This window comes from Chelonoidis abingdonii, chromosome 7, assembly GCF_003597395.2.
Source record: "Chelonoidis abingdonii isolate Lonesome George chromosome 7, CheloAbing_2.0, whole genome shotgun sequence".
Classification (NCBI taxonomy): domain Eukaryota; kingdom Metazoa; phylum Chordata; order Testudines; family Testudinidae; genus Chelonoidis; species Chelonoidis abingdonii.
The window spans coordinates 92,585,523-92,611,215 of record NC_133775.1 but is presented as its reverse complement, the minus strand read 5'-3'; the positions used below and the strand labels follow the sequence as shown (position 1 = coordinate 92,611,215).

At 45.2% G+C, this 25,693-nt stretch overlaps 1 protein-coding gene across 1 annotated transcript in view; it reads right to left on the bottom strand.

Annotated features, from left to right (window-relative positions):
• Positions 1–25,291, bottom strand: part of DPYSL3 (dihydropyrimidinase like 3) — a 73,314-nt gene extending 48,023 nt beyond the window's left edge. Inside the window, exon 1 of the mRNA XM_032801479.2 lies at positions 25,061–25,291. Coding sequence (XP_032657370.1) covers positions 25,061–25,276 — 216 coding nt within the window. The 5' untranslated portion in view covers positions 25,277–25,291. The remainder of the gene's footprint in view (positions 1–25,060) is intronic.
• Positions 25,292–25,693: the final 402 nt, after the last annotated feature.

The following is a 25,693-nucleotide window of genomic DNA, read 5'->3' as shown; positions in this document are numbered from 1 at the left end:
ACCATGACCAGCGAGTACAAAGAGATCAACCAGCCCTCCAGGGTTTAAACTCAGTGTTCTAAAGAGTCTAGGCACTTCAAAACCCACTGCTGAGCGCATCTCCTCCCTATGTAGCTGAGCGTATCCAAAAAGCATTCTAGGTATTGGCAGACAAATGATCAGAGAGATCTCTGTAACAGCCTCCCTAGCCTAACAACAGGCACAAAGTGCTGTAATAGGGTGCACCAGGTAAACAATATGAAAAGAACGAAGGGTTTTTTTCCCTGTCATCTCTTTCATCTTTGCACTTACTTGCACAATGTAATAAATATTCAGGCAGAAGTGTAATTTTAAATCAACTGTGTCCCTCTCAAGCGATTTTGATAAATACTATGATATCTTTATAGTTTAAAATTTCTTTTAAAAAAATCTAATTCACATTAGACACTCAGAGAACAACCTTTGCTATTGTTAATATCATGGCAATGCCCAAAGGTCTCAATCAGTACAAAGCAAAAGACAGCCTCTGTCCCAAAGAGTTTATAATCTAAACAAACGCCAACTCTGATCTAGTGTTCTTTATGCTCAGAAGTCAGTCACAACCCATTCCAGTAACTGCAGGTATTAGATAGCTAAGTACAATGAGTACAGATTGGAAAAATCACTGAAACAGATTTTCTTTTTTCTGAAACATATTGGTTTTGATTAAATTTGCATGCTGGACCAGAGGAAATTACTGGACATCAGGGACAGGGGAGAGACACCCCCACCTCCACCCCAGCTTAGCCAATAGCCCGGTGATTAAGGCTCTCTTCTGAGATGCAGGAGACCCAGGAGCAGGGACCTGAACCTGGGTCTCCAACATTCTAGAGGAGTGCCCTGGGGGTGGGTCTCTCTTTCGTGTTTTTTCACAAAAAAACTGTAAAGGTTTCCGTGTCATTTCAGATCAAAATGAAATGATGCATTGCAAAACCTCAAAATGTTTTGTGAAATGGAATTTCTGTTTTCTTGCCAGCCTGTTAGGAGGAAGGACACAGGTGGTCTTGCCTAGTGGTCAGAGCAGGTGTCAGGTCTAGTGGTCAGAGCCAATGTCCAGGTCAGAGAACAGAAACAGGGGACAGAGCCAGAGTCAGCTGGGGTTTAGCCAGAGTCAGGACCAGGAATTGAAGCTGAGGATCTGAGTCAGGTTCAGGTACCAAATGCCAGAGCCAAGGATTGAGCCAGAGTCAGAGATTTTCAGAGTCAGGATTAGAAGCTGATGGTCAGAAGCAAAGTGAAAGGGCAGGAACCGGAGAGAGGCCAGGATCAGGCATGAGCAAGAACCGGACGGGAGTTAGGAATGAAGAGCACATCAGAAGCACAACAGGAATCAGGAACTCGGTGGGACCAGGACTGCAGGAAGCAGGCAAGAGTGGGGTCCAATGTCACCACAGTAGAAAGCCTGCACAGTTGCTCAGAGAGCCCACCCATCTCACTTCCTGGCTTAAGAAGTGGGTGCTACAGGTCTTGGGTGCTCCAACAGAACTTCCTGTCGGGCCAGAGCTTCCAGATTTAGGACATGAGATGCTGCTTTGTTCACGTCTTGGTGGTGACAAGGGAGTGTCAGAGATCCAGGACCTCCACAGCCACGGGCTCTAGACCTGCACCCTTGAATCCTTACAAACACTAAGGCACAGGGAACTTAAGCGGACATAGAGCAAGACAGTGGCACAGCAACGAATACAACCCAGGAGACAGACCTAACTCTCAGCCAACTGCTCTAAAGACAAAAGCATACTCCCCATCATTCCGTTTTTGCTGTATGCATATTCTTTAAAATTATTCCCACCTCTCCGCCAGGAGACATGCTCCCATTGGCAGAGCCCCCTCAATGCTATGCAGTGGAGTCCTCAGAAGGAGAGCACTGCAAGGATAAATGCTGTTCAAGACGCATTTGTTCCCAATTGGATCTCTGCTGAGATATCCATGGGGTCGCTAGAGGTGGTCCCTGGGGAACAGACGGTGCCCTGCTCCCAGCACCTCCGGGAGCCCCAATATCCATAAACCTTGGAGACAAAGGTTGATGCAAAAGAACTGTGAGGCCTCTTCTTTTGCAGCCCCCAGCAGAGATCCACAGGGGCAGGAATTTCTGTGGAACTGCTTGTGGAAGCAGAGGTGACAATCCAGCTCTAAATGATTAGCAGTTCCCACCAATGTTTTTGATCATTTAGGGACCACTGAAGCCAGCAGCTAACCTCAGATCTCTCTGCTGCCATTTTGAAATTTAGGGCCTGATCCTGACTAAGTGTATGAAAGGGGGAGTGAGGCAATTGTCTCCCGCCTTCATAACATGACTGCCTAATGATCAGGCTGGCTTCCACACCATCTCCGCAGTACAGGCCATCTCCCAAAGGCAACATACAGTATGCACAGGCATCACAACCTTTACAGATCAGACTCCAGAGCAAATGCGAATGGGGAGGAATTTCAGAAGTAGCCATTCATGCTCGATGCACATGAACTCTGCCAAAAGAAAGAAGGGGCAGTGTAGACAGGAAGGGGAAAAAATGACCGATGTTTTCCTCGGTGGACAGTTTTCTCCTGACTGGAATACACTTGTATTTGCTTTGGTAGTGAAAACAAGGAGAAAGAGCAACCGATGTAATACTTTCAGCAACCTCTCCTCTTACGTTGGATTTACTGTTTTAAAGGAAATATCACCCATTTAAAAGCACAAGGGCTTTACCTCTGCTAAACTCCAACTGGATTAATGCATTTTTCAGGCCAGGAGATATAAGTTGATTTTGCCTGACTGCCAAATTCATTGCTCTGCAATAACTACTCCTGAGGGCATTCTGCGCCAAAAAAAAATAAAATTCAGCACCAAAAAAAATTAAAATTCTGCAGACAATATTTTTAAATTCTGCAAATTTTATTTGTCAAAGAAATGTGGAGCCTCCAGCATGGCATTGGGGAACACAGGCCACTGACTGCACAGAGGTGAGAGATCACTGTGCAGCCCCCCTCCCTCACTTCCCCTCCTGGGACACAGACTCAGCAGTGAGGCTGCACCCAACCATGACACAGTGCAAGGACCAGGCCTGCCCCTCCATGCCAGGTGCACCAGGTGTGGGCAGGCAGGCTCAGCAAGGCAGGATCCAAGTGTGGAGAGGTTTAGTGTGGGTAGATTCAGGTGTGGGTTGGGAGGGTTCTGTGTGGGGCAATCTGGGTGTGGGAGGCTCAGTGGGGGATGCGGGTATGGAGGGGATCTGGATGCATGGGGTTTGTTGGTGGGGGGGTTGGGTGCAATGGTAATTGGACTCTTCAGGGGGCTCCATGTGAAGATGGTTGGGATTCAGTGGGGGACATCTAGGTATGGGGGGGATACAGTTCAGCAGGGATTTTGAGTGTGGGGGACTCTGTGGGGGGGTCCAGATGCTGGGGGAGTGGGACTCAGTGGGTTGGGGATCCAGGTGCAACTGATTGGGGGTCAGTGGCATGGGGATCTGGGTGCGAGTGGCTCCTTGGCGTGGTTCAGGTGCAGAGGGAGTGGGGTTCATCGGGGGGGTTCTAAGTGTGGGTGGGTGAGGCTCGGTGGGAGGGTCTGGGTATGAGGAAGTCTGGATGCATGGGGGTTGGGCGCATGAGGGAACAGTTCCCTTGTACAGGGATCCCTCCCCCTGCAGCTGAGGAGCAATGGGTGCAGGAAGCAGGGGCGGGGAGTTCACAGAACTTCCTGCAGCTGGGGAAAAATCTGGAGGTGGGTTTGACCCAGCCCTGGATGCTGTCCAGGAGAAGAGGAAGTCCCATCCTCCCCAGCCCAGGTTAGCAGCTGAGTCCAGCATGGGATAGGAGCCACCAGCCAGGTCTTTCCCAGTCCTGCCTCTGCCCCACAGTGATTTACTTCTCTGCCGCCTGCCCTGGGCACCCAAAACATACCGGTGGGGAGGGCTGCATGACCGCTTTTCTGGCTTCCCTTTGCTTCCCCATCAGAAAGTCATTTTTCTACGGGGAAGCAAAGAAATCTGTGTGGAGCATAAATTCTGTGCATGTGCAGTGGCACAGAATTCCCCCAGGAGTAAATAACAGACTTGATAATTGCTAAAAGCAAGGGCTTATCCACAGCACTGTCAGGGAGGACAGAGGGACATGTGAGTGAACAGATCCTTCAAGAGAAATTTGGGACTCTGGTCCATCAAGCTTGTTGAGGCCCGACCCCTGTCCATTTCACTTTATTTCCGCAGATGCTACAGATGTTTTTGGGGGAGGCCTCTGATGGTGACTGTGACTATTTTTTCCCTGCACCAGAGACAAATGAGGGTGAAACTGAACGTGACAAATGGAACAAGCTTGTGTGTGAATGAGCTAACACTGCTTAAAGGCTTAATTCACGTAGGGCTCAATCCTACAAGGTGCCAAGTGCCCTCGTCTCCTGTTGACTTCCCCGGCAGTTGGGGAGTGCTCATCATCTCTCTCAGAATTGGGGCTCTGTGTTGAACAATGCCTGGTAAAGGTGAGAAGGATGGCTCTGTTGCCTCAGCGGCTCTTGCAGGCAGTGGTAGCTAGCACCAGCCGGTGCAGCAACTTACACAAGTCAGCATTAGGGCTCCAGAAAGCCATTCTCACTGTTCAGTGATACTGTTAATTTCAGTAGCTTCTGGATGAGAAATTTCACCCCTGCTGGCTTTCTCTCTCCAGCACCTCCCTTTAAAAACAAGTTTGCAACAAGGAGAGTGCAGTAGATCTGAACATATGCCTTGATTTTATAAGTGACTATGTATATTAATGATTCCTGCCTTTCCCCCTCCCCCTCAAGCTCCCTGGCTTCCTTTTCCTCCCCCCTCCCCCCGATTCTTTTTCCTATATGCTGTTTGCCTGGCAAGCCACAGAGAAGGCAATCCAGTTTAAAGATTAAAACTGAGCCGAGGACATCCATCAAAATTCCCAGGGGAGCAGCTTATGGCGAGACGGTGCAGACGCTCAGAGGAAGCAGAATTCCCACTCCTCTCCCAGAGCAGGTGGCCAGCATGTCAGACATGACACAGCTTCTAATCACAGCAGGGGGCTGACATTAACCTGCAGTCGTGGGGACCTGCACTAAGTCCCCACTGGAAAGGGCTTGGCTATGCAGGTGGAACACAAGCACAACCCAAACTAGTACAAGAGAACAACTATCACTAATGCATCCTACTAATTAGTATTATTCATTTTTTCTAGTGCTGCAGCATTCAAATCCCAGCTTCCCTGCAGCAGGTTGGCCCTGTGGGGTGAATTCCATTGAAGAACACTGAGTTCCTCCTGCAAAGACACCCTTCCTGCAGGAGGGTGTTGAGGAGAGATTGGAGAGGTGGCACAGCATATAAGAGTTTGAATTTGATGCAGAAGTGGCTCCAGAGCCAGCACAGGGATTCAGGGAAGGGCAGGAAGCTGAAGGACACAGTCAGCGTGGCAGGCAAAAAATGGAAAAAACTAAGATCGTATATTGACATTTCCTTTAGTTTGAGGGGACCTGCTGTTCCCTCCCCTTCCTGAGAGCCCTCTAGGATCACTCAGTTCTCACACCCTTAATAGCCACCCTACTCTATGTCAAAGCACCATCAGTATTCAGCTGGAGACGCTGATGCATCTGCCAGTGGGTGTCACTAGAGAAAAGAGTGAGAGAACCCCTATCTCCATTCCCCCAGAGGTTGAGCATACTGACTGCAGTGCTGCCAACCCTTGTCCCCCCTGCCATGAGATTTGATCTCATGACCCCCACATGGTGGTGCCATTAGACAGCCCAGGCTCACTCTTACTAAAGGCTTATTTCTGGAATGTTCCATTCAGTAGTGACTGGACCTGAATCAGAGAGGAGCTGAACTCACAGTTCTCACTAATAGCTGTGGGATCACAGGCCCTCAAGATCAGACCCTACATTTTAAATAGCTGGGCTTGAGCATACACACTATCCCTATACATTTAAAATTAGACTACCCAGGATGCCTCTTAGCAACTTTATCTTTTGATTGGACATCACACGATCCCTCAATGAAACCACTGCACTAGTGAATGAGTAAAGACATCAACAGCATTCTCCCTCCCGATGCCCTTTGTTCTATTTTAGTCAATACCTAGCAGTTTCCCCAGGCTCAGTCCCCAGGCCCCACCAGAAACCCCAACTGTCTCTCAGTTCTCCTCTCCTCTGTAGTACTCTTCATAGTAAAGAGGAGACAGGACTCACTTATACCTAGGCTTGGAAGGATTAGATTTTTATCGGTAAATGTTAGTAAACATCAATTATGTCACCATACTCACAAACTGACGAAAAAATATTTCCATCGATGATAGTCGAAATTTACAGATATGCAAAGAAAGAAACATGCTCCTTGATAACTTATTGGAGTCAAAGTCTCATGACTTAGACTTACGAATTAGGTTTGTTATGAATGGACTAGCAAAGAAATAGCAAAAATAGCCATGATTTGTTGATTTAAGGGCATTTACTTTGTATATTTTGACAGGTGATGTTGACAATTTGTGTTTTAATGTTTTATAAAGCTTTTAAGTTTTTGAATTGCAACATCTACTGTCATTAAATAATTCTCACCCCCTCTCAATTTTCTGCAAATGTGAAAATTTAAATAAATAAAAATCTAAAAAAATACTTAAATAAACATTGTAAGTATGTGTCAATTATCAAAAAATAAATAAATGAATTCTGCCAATCTGACATGCTGGACATGAGAAGGATTTTCCCCATAATACTAGAAAACAAGTAGCCTTAGCTAAACTGAAAGATAATTCCTTTAAAATAGATCACAAGAAACACTTAAAAAAATGATACAACATATAGTTAACACACAGAACTCGCTGCTGCAGGATAATATATAATCATAGCAAATAGCTTACAAAAGACACAGCGTAAGGAATAAGAACAGAATCAGCAGTGACAGTAAGATACAGATTACAATGATACCAGTGCTACTTTTTTGGATTTCCAAAAAATTGGCCTTGTGCCACCTTGTTGGCCTCTCCACAACATACAATGTCAGCTGAAAAGGGTGTTGCAAAACCCTCCCGACAACTTACTCCTGCTTGCTTTCTACCCCAGAAAAATATATTCCAGTTTCATCCTCCTCGCCCCACTCTACTGTGGCCCCACTCCCCTACCAATTCTCCACTAGAGTTACCCCAAGGCAGACAAGACAAGACTTTTCAATAAAAAAAAACAAATCCCAGGCAAAATAAAAAATTGCTTCTGGGAAAATAAGTCCCCATCTATCACAACGCAGGGCACAAGCCCGTATCCTTTTCCTTGCAAGTCTTCTTTAAATGCAACAAGTTATATGTAACAACTTTGGCAGTAAATATGTTCTGAGCCAACGTTTTCATAATGCCTCATTAATTTTGGGTGCTAGACCCAAGATATTCAAGGACCTGATTTTCAAAGGTGCTGAACTGCTGTAGCTCCCACTTATTTCAGCTGGAGCTGTACGTGCTCCACGCCACTGTAAATTAGGCCGTAGGGGGCAGATTTTTGGTCCACAGGTCTCCATCAATGGGATCAGGTGTCTAACTGCTATTTGTACCTTTGCAAATCTCCCCATAGGTGCTTTGCGGTGGGCACCCCAAATTAGCGAGGTACTTGTGAACATTTGATTGTAAAGTCTTCTAGCCAGTGGACTGCTTTGATTCACCAAAAACACCATCCAAAAACTAGAGCTCCTTGCATGTTAAATCATCAGTGGACCAAAATTCTGCCATGCGACTAGCAAACTTAATGCCAAATTCAGTTCATCCATTGCTTCCTTAGTGTTTTATGTTCACAGCCAGGCTTTTCACTAGGTCCTGCTAGCTCAGCGCTCTGAGGAAGATTATAGTTTACACAGATTTCTCATTCTCGTCCACTAAAGTTCTCCATTCTGTTTTGAATCATTTCTGAAGGGTTGTTGCACTGCTCGGACCTCCACATGCCTCCCACTAGCATGCAGCATGCTAGGAGTCAGGCCTCAAAAACCATAACATTGGCATAAAAACCTTTGGTGTTCTTCTTTGCCTTCTGGTTTCTGAGCCTTTAGGAAATGCTCATGTCCTATGTTCAAGCTTTTCTCTAAAAACCCAAGGACAAGAGAATGACTCTTTAAGTTGAAATTCTCAGGTAATCACATGACTCCATTAGCTGAGGCTTTATGAAAAGTACCAAAGACCATGAAAGATGGCAACACTGGCCTATATGCTAAGCCCAATCCATTAGCATGTTCTGGCTGTCGCCCTCCGAACACTTCCGCTGTATTAGCATGTGCTGCTGCCAGTTCTTTCTGGGCCTGTTCATACCCTTTTCACCCCCCCATCCTCTTCCAACCTTTCCATGTATGTCACTAGCACTGAGTTTGTTTGTTTTGTTTGTGACAAAAATCAGCCTAGGCCCTCTCTGTGTTCTCTGCCCCAACTCAACACGGCTGATGGTTCCTCCTGTTTGGTGCAGACTCTGCCAACGTGCACCTTGCCAGAGGCTCTCCAATTTGAGATAGCTCTGTGGGGACGTCCCTGAGGTCAGTGCTGATTCTTCACTTGCCTGCTGTTTCATTATATTTTTGGCCAGTAATCCTACCTGCCTTCCTTCTCTAGTTAGAGGAAGCTGTTACGTTTTCTACTGCTGAGCACAGCCGCCCCCAGTCCTGATACTCTTGTTTTATCTGAGCCATCTGCAGCAGATGTGGAGGGAGCAGTTGTTTCCTGTTTCATCCCCTTACTTCTGAGACCGGTATTCCAGGTCAGGTCCAGGGGTCTTATCAGTATGTACCACCCCTAGCACCAGTCACGAAGCTGAAGTAGCTGATGGGAGAAAGCAAGCACTGGCTCAGAACTAGGGCTGCAGTCTGCACTGGCTCCAGCCAGCCATCAAGAGCTGCAATAGATGCTTGCTTCCTCCAGCCATTCAGGGGAGTGGGTAAAAGAGGCAGACTTCAAAGGTGGGCCAGGATGGCAGTAGTAATAAAAAGAGCTGAGAGGAGGTTACATGGGAGCAGAAGCTAGGGCAGCAGGAGCTGGGCTGGTGATACAGGGGATCAGGAGTTAAGTGTGGAGAACAAGGATCTTGAGGGGATGGGAAGGAGAAAGATTTCACAGATGCAAGACATGGGTAGAGGAGCAGGAGTACAGCTGAAAGTGCAGGAGTTGGGTTGATGGATGTAGCAGGGCTGGTACAATGGGACAGCAGAAGGTGGGTGTGGGAGGACTAGGACAGTACATGTTCAATGGGACTCTGTGTGTGGGTGCGCACGCGCAAGTGCGCTTGTGAGGAGTGGGGGAGGGTTGTATGTCAGAGATGGTGCTGGAAGGAGACATTTCAATGATTGATCTGCTCAGCAAGTGGCACCTCCTAGGTGTTTCTTGCCCTGAGAAGATTGGTACGTGCAGCTTTGCTAATCCAGAGTATGAAAAAGCCTTTCCCAGCTGGGATGGCAATTCCTAGTATTGTGAACTTTTGTGATTTCATACGGGTCTCATCATATTTTTCCTTAAAGCCCCAACTCTTGGAGTCATGTGACTGCGTGAGGCCCTCCTCAGCATTCATTTAACAAAGAAACAAACAAGTACATTTCTAGTGTTCAAGATTATGAATAAAAACTGGAAAACATGAACCTTAAAAGTTCTGAAACTAGAAGGCAAATAAATAGAACTCAACATTTATTATTTTTTTAAGATCTCATTATTTTTATTCCAATCTCATGATTTTAGGGCCTGACACGTGCTCTTTGAATGCTTAGAATTGGCAGTACTGGGTTCCCAATGTTCCAGGGCATAAGCTGACCACCACATTCCCCCACTATGATATCTTTCAGCACATCCAGGTGCATTCTGGAGCTTTTACATCTCTCTCTGCAGCCTTTAGCCATGATCAGAATTAGAGGCACAACAGATGGACCGGTCACAAAATCCTTTAATGTTCTGGTAAGGCAAGTGGTGCAATAAGGGGCCTGACAGATCTCAGTTCACTTCTGACTGGTGTCCTGCCAGCTGCTGTGACTAAACAAACTAAACATGGGGTATCAGTCGGCTAATACGGGTACTTCTGGATTTCCACTACAATAGCTCAACTCCCTCACAGGGCTAAAGGGTGACGCCAAACTCATAAAGCAGAGGCATCTGTCCATTCTCCCTTAATTACATGCACAGTGGAGAATGTAAAGAGAGGCTGAGTTTTCTGCTCAGCGTCATATTTTTTCCCCCTTCAGCTAAATGGAAACACATGTTATTGGATGCAAATCTATCTGTGTAAAAGGATCATGGCTATTTCCCAACTGAAGGACAGGAAAGTCACTGCTGGACACTCGCAGCAGCAAGCCAGCCTGGCCTTAAGAGCCAAGCTCTCCAGTTATATTTTCCAGCCTCTCAGCCCTGTCTCCAGGAAGGGAGCCTGGATGTTTGGTTTTTGTTTCTTCCTCCCATTTCCTCCGTCCATCCATAGTAACTGCTCCTAGCTGAGAAAGTTTAACAGGCTCCATCTCCCATCTCTTAGGCAGGGGTAACAGCGGAGAAAATCTGTCCAGATCCACAATAGGCCATCACCCTTAGCAAAGCACACTCAGGACATGCAGGTTGAGAAGTCAGACAGTGTGCTTCTGAGGCTGCAGAGCAGGAACATGGCATTCTGTTAAGAACTAAGCCTTCCTTGTCAGGCTGATTCTGTACAGGGGCTAGATAGATTCCTGCCTTAGACTTTTCACTTCTGGAAACTTACCTGCAAAATCTTGGCTAGGCCGTAAGTGAATTGAGTTTGCCAGGTCTTATACCATTCCTATTGTGTGTTTGTCTGCATCACAAAACCCTTTTGTGCTTTGATACAATTTGTAATGATCAGACATTTCTGCTCAAGCGGAGCCCAGGGTGGAACAGTAGAGGGGTGCATTGGCGTAGGGTGACCAGATGTCCCGATTTTATAGGGACAGTCCCAATTTTTGGGTCTTTTTCTTATATAGGGTCCTATTATCCCCCCACCCTCATCTCGATTTTTCACACTTGCTGTCTGGTCACCCTAATTAGCAGAGCAGGTGGGTTGTCAGGCCTGAGTGGCAATAACAAAGTTGTTCTGTGGGCCCTGGATAAGAATAGGAGCAATGTTGCTGGTCAGGAGTGAGATGCATAACTCAGAACTATAGGTGCAAAGCTTGCAGTGCACCACCATGCAGCATTTCTGGCTCTAATCAGCATTTTTAGCTTGCCACAAAAACACCAAACCCACCCATAAAATTAAAAAAGGAATAAGTCAATGCTATTCGGCATCACCTTTTACAAAGCAGATGAAGCACAGTTTAATTTCATGTTCTCTCATCTGATACTATCCATCAGTGCATTGACTGCTCAGATATGCAGCCCTTTGCCATGCTGACGGGCATAACATAAGACTCTAAAGAAAAATTTGCCAGTCTCCTTCAATATTTCACACCAGTAAGGTCTCCCTTAAGCCCTGTGATACGTGCACTGGAGTCTCTTGTCACTGGTTGAAGAATCTCTTCTCTTATAAACCAACTGCAATGGAGGGCAGACTGGACAATGTTTTATCTTCAGACTTCAAAATACATACTGACATCTCCCCAGGCATGATTTGATGGAAACACCTGTATTCTCAAGTGCTTTGTCTAGTTCAGGGATCGGCAACCTTTGGCACGCGGCTTGCCAGGGTAAGCACCCTGGCAGGCCAGGTCGGTTTGTTTACCTGCCGCGCCCGCGGGTTCGGCTGATCATGGCTCCTACTGGCCATTGTTCGCCGCTCTAGGCCAATGGGGGTGGTGGGAAGTGGCGGCCAGCACATCCCTCAGCCCGCGCTGCTTCTCTCCACCCCCATTGGCCTGGAGCAGCGAACCACGGCAAGTGGGAGCCACGATCAGCCAAACCTGCAGACGCAGCAGGTAAACAAACCGGCCCAACCCGCCAGGGTGCTTACCCTGGCGAGCCGTGTGCCAAAGGTTGCCAATACCTGCACTAGTCTGTCCCAGGCAATCAGGTTTGCTCCTCTTTCTTTAGGAGATGATTCCAAAGCTCAACTTCATTGTTAAGCTATTAACCCTCATATTCAGGGCTTGATTCTTCAATCGCTTACACATTGGAACTCCATTGACTTCAGTGGGGTTGTTCCTGATTTATAACAGGGTATGGAAGGAGAAAAACAGACTCCCATCTCAGACCACATTTTCATGTACTCTGTTTCACTCTGCTACTCTGTTATATCTTCTTGTATCTGCCACACCCAAACAAATCTTTTCCATCATGCTGATAATTATTCCTTTTTATGTCTCAATTAGCTCCACTCCACCTACTGAGATGAATTCATGTGTGTTATCAAGCCACTGAAACGTGTGGAGTGACATCAGGGATACATTTGTCCCATTACATTCTTTTAATCTTTTCTCAGATCAATATATCTAACCCTTTAATCACATTTGCTGCTCTTCTTGGAATTCTCTGCAATTTGTCAATATCTCTTTGGTAATGAAGCACTCACAACTGAATGCATGTCGTAGGTTTAGTCCCAAAAGTGCCATATCAAAAGGAAAACTATATTCCCACCTTGGCTTGAAGCCCAAGATCTCACTGGACTTTTTGCATACCACATCACTGTGGAAGGTTGTAAGCAGTTTGCCCTCCACCATCACCCACAGGATTTTCTTGGCATTAGTGTCTTCTACATACACAACATCTGTATTTTGGATTATTTCCCCCCATTGTCCTTGCATTTTTCCAAGCTGAATCTCATTTTGCTGTTTCTTGACCATATTTCTCACCTCTCTACATCCCTCTGTGTCACTGTCCTCTTTTCCCTCGTGTTCATAACACATCCCAGTTTGCTGTCATCTGCAAATGTAATTAATGTACTATTTATCTTTCTTCTAGCTCATTAATAACAGTTTAAAACAAAACTGCCTCTAGCACTCATGCCTGCAGTTTCCCACTGAACACCTCCCCCAGCTCAATACATCACTATGTTGTCATTATTCTTTTCAGACAGTTCTCACTGAGGCACATATCCAAGCCAATGTCACAGTGCTCGTATTCAAGCCAATATGATCCAACTTTTCCAGTAAGATTTCCTGAAGCTCTGCACACACCTCTCCTGACCTTCACCTGAGGTAAATCAAACCACACTAAAATTATGTGAAAGACAACAGACGTCCATGGTACTTGGAAATTTAGCATGGCAGTGGAGTTGGAGCAAAGGGCCAGGAGTTTCTCCCAGGAGCTAGGACACCCCATTCTAGTCTAGGTAATACTAGGGACGTTCCCTTTTTATGTTTTGGGTTTGTCCCAATTAAAAGAAAATGTCATGGCAGCATTGTACAGTGGGTAGTGCCTGGAACTAGGACTCAGGAGATTGGGTTCCATTCTGACTCTGCCACTTACTTGCTGTGATTTTGGGGAACTTCCTTAGCTAGCCATGCCTCAGTTTTGCCTTCTGTAAAATGGGCAATAATGGTGCCTTTGTACAGTGTTGAGATCTAGAAATTATACGTGCTAACACATATTATAACCTGTTTTCTCACTCCATGCCCCTTTTGTGTTCACCTCTTCCCCTAAATTAAATCCTTTCCAACTCTGTTATATTTCTGAATGGGGTATGTGAGTGGAGATCTCAACATTGCCTGTTAGATCTGATGTGATTATGCAGGGGGGATAGCAACTGCCACAGAAACTCTCTGTGGGTTCCAAAGAGGTTTGGGGTGTATTCAAGGAGCTGATTCTCTTGGTGGTGTGGGATTGAGACCAAACAGTAAAGGGGAAATTCCATTTATGGGAAAAACACAAGAGCCAAACTCCAAGGCCAGTTCTCCAGGAAACCAAACCCCCACCCCACGCAATCAACTTGGTGGTGTCTCTGTGTTCAACACTGGAGGCAGACTGGAGCTGACTTTACAGTTAATGGAGGGCTGGTTTCCTCCATTCTGTCTTGCTCTTACTCTCCTCTCAGCTCACCTAAGCTGCATGTGATCCTCCAATCAATGCTCAATCTGTGAATCCTCAGTGTAGGGCCATGAAACACTCAGTTCTGCTTCTGCAAGGCTGGGTCTGCCTCTGTGACACATCTAATCAGTGCCCTGCCTGCAGGCTGCAGCACATGTATCAGTGCAGAGAGGAGAGTGGAATAGTGTTGATCAGAGGCCCTGCAGTTGTGGGAGTTGCATTGCCTCAATGTTTAAAATGGAACTGGATAAATTCATGGTGGCTAAGTCCATAAATGGTTATTAGCCAGGAAGGGTAAAGAATGGTGACCCTAGCCTCTGTTCATCAGAGGATGGAGATGGATGGCAGGAGAGAGATCACTTGATTATTGCCAGTTAGCTTCACTCCCTCTGGGGCACCTGGCATTGGCCCACTGTCGGTACACAGATACTGGGCTAGATGGACCTTTGGTCTGACTCGGTACGGCCGTTCTTATGTTCTTAAAGGAGGCTGTACAGGAACATGGACATTGTGGAGAAGGAATCATACTCTTACTGTCTCAGAAAACAGGCCAGAATACCACTCCAAACATTGCTTTGCAGAAAGAGAGACTGAGTGGAGCTGACATGGGATAGATAGAAAGGCAGCCATTATAGGACTGGCTCTGCAAGAGGAGAGAAGTGTTGTTAGTCAATGGGGCAAGGAAGATCCTGAGCCACTAACTAGGGCTCCTCTATATCTTGTCACAAGGCCTGGCTCTTGACAGATGCCTGCCTGCCTGCAAGACCAAGTGTGCAGAGGGAACTTAAGCCCTCCCCAGCACTGCCAGACTGTATCAGCTATCCACAAACAGGAGAGTTCCCTCTACTCGTTGCATCAGGAGAGCTGCTCAGAAAGCTCACTATAAGTGCCATCCCTGATGCTCCATGCAGTTTGACAATCCTAGTGTCTGTCTGAATGATACTGCATGTGCAGTAACTTCAACTGCAAGCAGTAAGCCCAGCGAGAGAGAGGCCAGAGATGAGACTAAGGAACTGCCCCGTGTACATGGGAAAGGTTCCATTGTGAGATTTGCACTGCAGCTTCCCAACACATCCCATCTTCCTCTAGTAAAGCAAAATGACAGCGGGCACAGAGAGCTGTCACATCAGAACCCATCCAGCTCTCTCCTGCCAACAGCTCTCCCCGCACTTGCCTCCTGCTGTTTCTAATGGTCCCCGGTGTTGTGTGATAGATCATAGATTAATGGGCTCGGTAAGAAACTATGGGATGTGTGGGATTTTTCCAATCTCTAATTAAAAACGCCAGGGCTTGGGAATCCCAAATGCAGCAGTGGAGGGAGTCAGCCTTAAGAAGGGACTCTTCAGTTCATTTCTCAACCATCTGGGCACAATGAAACTGAAATAGTGGAATGGTTTTGCTTAGAGATTGACTTGTTGCCTCAGTGGATGTTTAGCAAAAACTAAGGCCAACCTTGGATCCATCTGCTTTTCTGAAAGATGATATCATCCTGATCCCACAGACGAGGAATCTTGAACTGGGTGGTAGCTGGTTCCTGAAGCAGCTTTGCAGATTTCTGTGACCAGGCTATAGGTGAAGAAGCACTATTTGCCCATCCAAAAACATTTGCTTCATGTTTAACCTAATGGACACATGGGACACATCTAGCAACTGGAAAGCCATCCATTTGCAGACCATCCCTTTGCACCCATGCCCTTCCTGCCCTCTGTAAAGTGATCACCTCCCCGGGTGTTAAATTTGTTTGTCATGTTTTGGGTTTCATGGAACTTTTTACAGTTCCACAGAATATCTCCCTCCCTGCCTGCTCCTCCTTAATTAAAACCATTGTTTTTCTGGGGAAAAGTAATTGAAAGAACATGTATTTCTAGCTGCCTCTTCTTTGGAAGAAATAAAGAGCCTTCATGCTTGTGCTGCTTCTAGGACAACCAGGAGAATACAATAAAATCACAGCAGGACCCAAAACAAAGTCTTATATTCAGGCACTCAGGTACATATACCCAAAACTTTGTGATGCTTGAAATCCAGCTCCATAGTTTGCACTTGATTCTAATCTCTGAGACAACAATTGCAGACACTTTCTTTGTAACTGCAGGACAAGGGCATAGTCAATTGCAGGTTTTTTATAGTTGGTGAAATCAGTACGAACAGCAAGAAATGTGTATATGTTTATCAAGGAAGATATAAGTACGGGAGATGGCAGAATGTATAAATGGGTTTGGATTTCAAATACTGACAAAGTTCTGGAGTATTCAGAGTATTCTGGGTTTTAATTCAAAGCCTGTCTTTAACAAGCATTTGCAAATACTTTTGACTACAAGCAGTTATTTTTCAATAACAAAATGTATGTGCACCACTGTCCTCTACTTGATGAAATCAGAATTGCTCAGCTATGTGTCATAACCCTATACAGTTAACCATGACTCACTTCTAGCTCAAGTGGCTAGGGCCTGCGATTTTGGAGCAGGAGAATTTTAGTTTATCTACTGCTGCTGTGAAGTTCTGAATCATGAATCACCAAGTTCCTATATGGATCTGATCTTTCAGCTCTAAGGATTGCACTTCAAGATACTTTACAAACTGTGTAATGTACACCAGTATATTGGGAGATGATGGGCTCTTTCAGAGATGCAACTGTCTAGGGAGTGGAATGATACCAGTGTCATCACAACACAATGATTAAGATCAGGAACTGAATAATGATTTATCCAGTTCAGACTACAAGTGAGAATATAGGTGGGAAGAGTGCATTAATCTGAGTTGGACTTTAGCCCAAACATCAGACACCAAGACTAATTCCTAGTGGAAAGAGCACTGGACTAGGACTCAGGAGACCTCAGTTCTAGGCACAGCTCTCCCACTACCCTGCTGATGTCTTTGGGTGAGTCACTTAATCTCAGCCTCACTTTCCCCATCTGTACAAAGGAGATAATGATACCAACAAAGAATAGATCACTTGATGATTACCTGTTCTGTTCATTCCCTCTGGGACACTTGGCATTGGCCACTGTCAGAAGACAGGATACTGGGCTAGATGGACCTTTGGTCTGACCCAGTATGGCTGTTCTTATGTTCTACCTCCTTTGGAAAGTGCTTTGAATTCTACTGATGAAAAGAACTGCATAAGAGCTAGGCGTCCATTATTATCATCACTGAAATGTACCACGAGATCTTGGATAACCACAAATGGTCAGGAGTCAGTCCTTGTTTATCAGCTCACCCAATACCAAGCATCTTGGCAGCAGCACAGCACCCCCTAACATCATCCTGGGATACTGATTCAGTACTGGCTCAGAGGAAACAGCAGACCTATTGATTCACTGAAGCCACCTCCGGATGTAGCTGGGTTTCTGATAACTTCTATCCAACTACTTACTCAGATCACACCTACTTCAAGGCCAAGAAAGGAACAATCACAGGCTGGTGTGTAAACAGGGGCAGCTCTAGGCATTTTGCTGCCCCGCCGCGAGCATGCGCTTGGCGAGCTGATGCCTGGAGCCGCCCCTGTGTGTAAACTACTGTTGGCAGAATGTGGAGAACTTTCTTTAAGCAGCAGTCACACATATAATGTATGTGCACATTGGTGCACTTTATAATAACCTACACAAATGTTATTACAATTGGAATTTTGTTTGAAAATAAATGTCACCTCATTTGCTATTCCTATTCTTTTAACTCTGTAGCTGGAACTGGTGTTATTGGAAATGGACATTTCTTTCTCTGTCCTCAGCCTCTCTCTATGGGATTATTCTCCCCAAAGTTGCTATGTCCTATGTATAAGATTGTCTTGTGAACAGCTCTCTTCTCAAAGAAAAGATCTGAGTTGTAGAAAAAGTGAGAATACGTGAGGAACTGTGTGCAAGAAACCATCCAAGTGAGTGTAAGACTGCTGGTGTAACATGGCAGCTGTATCCTCTACATTGTCTTGTTGATGGTAGGGTTAAAGCTGCATCAAAGCCTGTCTGCACAGACATCCCTATGGTAGTTCAGCCTACAATTAATGTGTCAAGCTGAGCTCTGCATTAGTTATAAGCTCTAAGTAAAAAGATCACCAGGTCATTGTGAATACAAGTCCTTGAAGAAGTCTGCTCACAAAGGCAAGTGGGGTGCTAGACTATCTCATGGGCATAGAGAATAATACAAAAAATATAATGCCTACAAATTAAGGGGTTGGCCTCACCCAGAACATTGTGCTCAGTTTGGGTCACATCATCTAAAAAAAAAAAACCACCAGCAGAAATAAAGAATCCTTCCTACACTTACTTATGGCAGCCAGATCCAGTCCTCCAAGGAGGCATCCATGACTAGTGAAATGAAGAGGACCAACGATAAAGTTATATTTGCTGAGTGTCAGGTTGCCTGGACCGATCTAGGTATTTATTAAAGTTAGTTAGAAAATTGGCTTTTTTCCCATTGAAAATGTTGACAAAAATGAAAAAAATAGTTTTCATATAATTTTCCATGGAGATGCTTGACTTTTCAGCAAAAAATCAAAAACTGACATATACTGTCTGAAAATGAAATAGTTCAACTCAGAAACACTGATGTGATGCTGTGTGAGAGTTACAGTTTAGGCGCTGGGCTCCCACATTGGACTACATCTCCTATGATGCACATGGTCTCCACCAGCTTGGGTGAGTGAAGATGGTTGCATCATGGGAGTTCCTGGCCCTGTTGTATCTTGGGAGAAGTAGTTCAAGTAGGGAGCTCAGTCCATAAAGGAGAATGGTGACATGAGGGAGCTGAACTACAACTCTCATGAGGTGTCACAGCAGCATATCGAAATCAAAATATTTCAGTTTTCCGCTGAACTATTTTGGTTTTGGGGCATCTCACTTTTTTGATGAGAAAAGAAAATTTTCTATGCAAATCAGACACTTTTTGAGAAAAACTTTGTTTAGTTAAAATCCAAGTTTCCACCAATACGTTTTTGATGAAAAATTTCCTATCAGCCCTAGTATTTATATCATGCTCATCATTATGGTATCCGAGTGCCCAGTGAGAGAGATTTACCAGCCTTTGTGTTCATCCTGGACATAGGACTGTTGGAAAGAACTTGCACCCTGGCACCTATAGCTTAAGCACTGGTTTTTGATAACTGTGCTTCAGATTTTAGCTCTCTTTAGAATGTGCCTCAGAGAATCCTGCAATCAAACACAGGTCGTATGCAGCAAAATCAGAAAATTAACTTTTGTTTTACAATCAAAATCTATGATTTAACAAGACAGATTTTACCAGGGCTTTGGAGCAGAGCCTGGAGCTGCGGAGCTGCAGGTTTTTGCCTGGAGCTGGAGCGGAGCTGGAGTAAAGCTCCAAAGCCCTAGATTTTACTGTCACACAGGCAACCTTTTCTATGACCTTCCTGCAGGAGAACGGGCCTGATTCTGCTCTCACTGTCTTCAGGCTGAGAAGACCCTAACTGGTTTCTCTAAAGGACTACCAATTTCTCATAATATTGTAACCCAACCTCCTCTGTAAAATGAAGAAAATAATACTCACTACTGTATAGGGTGTTGCCAGGGTTTAATTTAATTAATTAATTAATTAATGGTATTAAAGTGCTTTGAGATCCCCCAATAAAAGGTGCTATATTAGTAGAGATATGCAAATAACAGATTTTTCAGTTCACTGGCAATTATGAAAAATCATGGACAATAATTCATTTCAGGTCAAACCAAAAATTCATTTTTTGGAAATTTTCAATTAATTAAAGTCAGAAAAAAATGTGTTTGGGGTCAAATAAAACAATGTTTTGGTTTGGTTTCAAGCTTTTTTATGTTTCTGTATTTTTTAAAAAATCCAATTGAAGGAAATCTCAAAATGAAGTCATTTTGAACAGAAAAATTTCATCTAGAAAATGTTGAAACAAAATATTTCAACTTTTTGCAGAATTTTCTTTGTTTTTTCTACATGAACAAGTCATCCAAACTCACATGAATTCACAAAATGTTTCAGTGTATGCAAATCTGCATTTTTCACCAGAAAAAGTTTTGGTCTAAAAGTTTTGTCCAGCTCCATATGTAAGTGCAAAAATGTCATGATTATGATGCTAAATCAACAGGTAAAAATCTGCTGTGGTCTCAGTGATTCTTCTTGTAAATTATTGACACTGGAAATACAAACACTTGAAACTGAACTTATAAATACTTGTGACAAAAGAAAAAGAAAAAAAATCATTTTCTTTCAAGCTACCTCCTCTCTTAGGTTCTATCTTATAGTTGAGTTTGGGATTTTATCACATATTAAACGTGTGTGCTGGCACACAACTGGATTCTCTAAAAGGAATAATTACAGCAAGACTTTACTTCGTTGGTAGTATTTGTCAGCCCCTACTACAGAGTTAGAGCAGGGGTCGGCAACCTTTCAGAAGTGGTGTGCCGAGTCTTCATTTATTCACTCTAAATTAAAGTTTCGTGTGCTGGTAATACATTTTAATGTTTTTAGAAGGTCTCTTTCTATATGTCTATAATACATAACTAAACTATTGTTGTATGTAAAGTAAATAAGGTTTTTTAAATGTTTAAGAAGCTTCATTTAAAATTAAATTAAAACGCAGAGCCCCCCTGGACTGGTGGCCAGGACCCGGGCAGTGTGAGTGCCACTGAAAGTCAGCTAGCGTGCCGCCTTCGGCACGTGTGCCATAGGTTGCCTACCCCTGAGTTAGAGCCTTCTCCCTTGCAGCCTCAGTGATCTTCCTGCCTGAGGCTGCAGTGAAGTTGTTGTTATCCTGCATTTATGGCCATTACAACCACTTGCCAAGGAAATGACAACTTCACTGCAGAACCGTGTAGCAGGATGGGATGAGAATCCTGGAATAAATATAATTGGGCCAAATGTTTCTTGTCTACTTCTTCTAACAGCAGGGAACAGAAACTAGTGGAGCCGGAGTGTTGGGTAAGAAAGAGATACAAGAAAGAGGTGTCTCCCCTAAAAACCCATGAACAGGGGGGGAAGCACACTGCCATACAAATGGAATGTCACTTCTGATTGCACCTCTTCATTCCTTCTTCCCTCCTTCCTGTCATCCCCAGTGCAACTCTGCCTCTGCAGAGGCAAAACTGAAAGTCAACAATGAAGTAGTGTACCATGTGAGGGCTGGATATGATGCATTACTGTTATTTCCTTTGGCTAAAGCAGAGTCCAGTTTACACGGTAATAATCCCAGCGAGCATCACCAGGACATCATTTCAGAGAGCGTTGTCAGAAAAGATAGGGGTTAGAGAGAGATGCTATTTCACTTTGTTTTGGTAAATTAAGTGACTTATTACAATTCTATTAGCTGAAAAGCATGGCTGAACTTGGAACAAACTATGGAGGCTCTGATCTCAAGGGACATTATTTATAAGGACCAGTGTTGGGCAAAATGTGTGCTCAAAGTTATTGTCAATCGAAAACAAAAAGCCAACAGCAGGCTTCGGGCTGCATGTACATCTGAAAATTCTCAGCCAAGAGGGGAACCATGGACCTGATCCGGGCTCCCCCAAATCCCATTATATTCTACAGATGTTCTATGAAGGCTCTGCATGCTCGACCATGGAGGCATGTCCCTGTATCAGGGAGTGTGATCACCATATTTATAATATGCCTTAAACACACCTCTCTGGCTTGGATTGCTCATGAAGTAGGCAACAGTATAACCACAGCAATTTAATGTGGCAGATTTCTCAGGACCTGTGGTTCAACTACACTTTATTACAAAGTGATGGGGAAGGAAGAGGAGTTCCTCTTGTTAAACATTTACCTGGGAGCCAGAACTGTAACAGACAGGTAATATGCAGTAACATGTAATTTCATGATGCAGTTCTAATGCAGTTATTTCACTACTGAAGTGGTGGTATTACTAATGCTTAACATAGCTGCTCTCATGGTGTGTTGTTAAGAAAAGCAGCAATTTGTTGACATTGTGCTTCCAAGAATCTGTTCATAACAACTAAACTTAAACGAGAAACAAGCATTAAAAGCAGTGCACTTGCACAGGTCCCCATCTCTGTCCCCTCCCCCAACCCCTCCGACAACCTGGAAAAATAAAACAAAACAAAACTGACAGCTTGCAGTTCTGTTCAGGGGCCCCAATTTCCATAGTGCGGAGGGCCCCAAAATTCTTTATCTGGCCCCGATTAGGAGAAGCAATTTGCCCTAGTGTCTTGTGTCCAGGCCTAGGAACTGAGAACTTCTGTAATCCCAATTCTGTCGGTGATTTCCTATATGGCCTTGAGCAAGTCATTTAACCTCTCTCTGTCTGATTTCTTACATGTAAAATCATTATAAGAAAAAAATCAATTTGTACTGAGAAATAACCATTTTAGGCCCTGATCCTGAAATGAGCTCCACACAAGCAACTACTTGTGGCTCCGAAGACAGGACTGGGGCCATGTTGCGACCTGGTGCCCTTTAAAAGTGAGAGCTGTAGTTGTAGGTTGCATGCTGGCTCCCAGTCATGTGCTCCACAGGAAACTGTATACAAGGCTTCCTGACTCCTTAGGTAGAGATGCGGACAGGAGAGACCCAGGCTTAGGGAGGGGACTCGACTGTGTGTACCTGCCAGGTAGAACACCTGAGAAGAAGAAACCTGCTGTGAGCAGGAGCCAGCTGGAGAGGGTGGGAAATCTGTGGGGACAAGGACCTAGACAAGACCCTGAGGGACAGTGAGGCTCTTTAGAATCTTTGTTTCTATATTAATAAAGAAAACAATTGAGGAAAGTCTGCAGACAGGCTGCTCCAGTATCTCCACTGCTGCTCAGAGTTTCCCAGAGCAGCAGCAGATTGAAAATAACAATACACTGGCCAGTTTCACTGTCACTATTCAGAATCTTATTGGCAACTGTGAAACTGACAAGAATAATGTTAATTTTATTTTTGCCTTGATAACGCTATAAGCAGCAGCTGCAGTAGACACAGTGGAAGAGACAGAGGAACCAAAAAATAAAGGGTAAAGGACTCGGGATAGATTAGTGGAGATATCTCAGAACGCGCTCTCTGCAGGAAAGGAAGAAGAGATAAATGCTCCTTTCCAGCAAAAAGGAAGAGGTGGTTCAAATGTATTGGATACTTGCTAGGAAGAGATTTATATGAACAATTGAGTCAATCAGCAGGACAGTGCCCTGAAAGGAGGCCCAGCACCTCCCCAACAGCTAGGGCTGTGGGGAGGGCTAGGCTCCTCCTTTCATTTTGTTGGGGAACTTTTCACTTCCCAGTCAAACTTTGGTCACCTTAAGTTCTCTGATTCACAAATGTATGTTAAATACATCAAGCCTGGCATTCCATGTTCAAACTTGAGCATATGTAAAATTCACAGATACCAATTGTACTTTTAATTCTTAAAGATTTATTGTGCAGCAAAATTAATTTTTCCCATTTTCTTTAAAAGTACACTTCACTTTTTTCTGCCCATGTTGCAAAGAATCCTTACACACTGGCCCAGCCCAGAGTATAAAAAGGGAAACACTTCTGACTAATATAATAATTTATTAAAAGATTCACCCAAGTGTTGTCACTGACCTACAGGAATAATAATCATGTATCATGATCAAATTACTTTACAAAAGAGGAGCCTGATTGTGATAACACTTGCATCAAGTGTAAATTATCAGTAAACCCATTGAAGTTAGTGAAGCTGAACTGCTGAAGTTCAGTGATCTTACTGCCAATTTACATTGGTGTAAATAGGATCAAAGCCAAGGAAGTGAACATTTTTCAAACTCTGACAAAATCTCTACGTTGCTGAGCCCAGGGGAACTTCTATTTAATACTATATAGGGCAATATTTGAGTTTAGACCCAGTCTGGAAACCTTGGGCCTGATGCCAATCTTATTGACAGCTCTTTTACACCAGTGTTACATCACTAGTTTGAGTGGAATTACTGCTCAGTTACACCAGTATAAGTGAGAAGAATGAAACTCTTTTGGTTTAGACAACACTCAAGCTTAGATTTGAATGTAATCCCTTTTGAAAAAGAAAGAGATTTCCTTTCATGACCAGCCCTGGTAAAAGTTGGCAGCTTTTCTTCTGATGTGCAGCTTTACCATCCTTGGTAACTCAATGGACCTTTTAAGTCAGTAACTCCAAGAAATGCTGACATCCTGTTTCTTAGACACCAGCTTTTTAGGGTACAAAGTGACAGGAAAAGGCTTTTCTTTCTCTCTCTCTTTAAAGAAACACAGGAGAATGCTGTAGATCCTCCTCTTGGTTAACCACAGAGTCTATGAAAAAGACTAAAGTTACAGTATGCACTGTCTGCAGTTCCTCTGAGTAAGAGATTTCCATTGCAAATTATTATTCATCATATTGGTGCATAATAATTATACTGTATCCATTTGGTCTCTGCAATTAAGACCTGGAGAGGAACAAATGTCTGATGAGGGTCAGTATTTATCTACTGCTCTTCTCAGCTCCCAGTCTGAACATCTTTTTTGAACTCTGAACCCTCTGACTTCCAAGAATTATAAAGGCATCAGCAGATACACAAAACAAAACAGTGTTTAACTTCTGTCAGTCTTTTAAAAGCCAGAAGTTTCTGAAAAGAGCAAATGGAGAGCTGATCTGCTTAGCTTGTGCTAAAAAGTAAACTATGGTTTCTTTTCTTTATTATTTTAAAAATATTATAGTAACTACAGCAATGAACCCAAGCCCTGCAGTAACTCAAGTAAGCTGTAAAATTTTGGGCCAAGTACGGGAGTAAGTCTTTCAGTAAAAGTAAAAAGTTTTAACGCTTTGCAGCAACTCTTAAGCAACAGTTCATTCCGGCAGGACAACTGCAGCTATGTAACACACACTCTTTAGTTAAGATCGCATGAAAGCCATCAAGTGCCTTTAGCTAGCAATTAGCAAAGGGTCATTCGGGTGTTTATGTAAGCGTTTCTGTAACGAGGATGGAGTCCTGCCTCTCTTCCCTGCATCCCCGTGATGCCTGCAGCCCTCGCAGCCCAGCATTGCAATGTCAGAGGCTCCAGGCAGAGACACCGCTGTGGGACAGGAGGGAGAGCTCAGCCCCAGCCGCGTGATGCCTGCAGCACTCCCCATGCCCAGCCTTTCGGACGCCCGATGGCTGCTGGCACCTTCACGGCAGAGAGGGGCGGACCCAGCCCAGGGAGGTCACCTCACACTCAGCATTTCACATCTCCCAAGCTGGCCCCTCCATGCTGGCTCCGGGGTGCCCCCCCCCTTTACCTTGTCCGGCTGGGGGCCGAGGTTCTGCAGCCGCTCCTTGTCCGAGCCGCTCCGGATCTCCACCCCGGCGGCGGCGGCGGGAGGCTCCCGCGGGGGCTCGGGCTCGGGCGCCGCCGGCTGCGGTTGCCGGCTGGCCCGGGCTCCGCGCTGCCCCACGCTCAGGGCCCCGAAGTCCAGCGTCTTGCTCTCGAAGGCGCCCTCCACGCTGCAGAACATGCCGCCGTACTTCTGCCGGGGGACCTGGGCCGTGGTGCCCGGCCGCGCCAGGTACACGGGCAGCTCGTCCTCCTCCCGGCCCCGCCGGCCGCCGCCGCCGCCGCCGAGGCCATGGCAGATCCGGAGGGAGCCGAGCGCCCTCCTAGCAGGCAGCAGTGCAAGCGGCGCGCGCGAGCGGAGGTGGGGTGGGCGTGCTGCTGCGGCGTCTCCGCCCGGGCGGGGAACGGGACACGCGGGCTCAGCAGGGGGCTGGGCAGGGCGCGGGCAGGCAGAGCTGCTCGTGGCGGGCTGGGCACGGGGCCGGGCAACAGCACTCACGGCCGGGCCCCTCGCGCGCTCTGGGCACTAGCACTGGCCGGGGCTCCCGCTTTGCAGGCAGGCCGGGCACTACTGCTCACAAGTGCTGCCCCTAAGGGC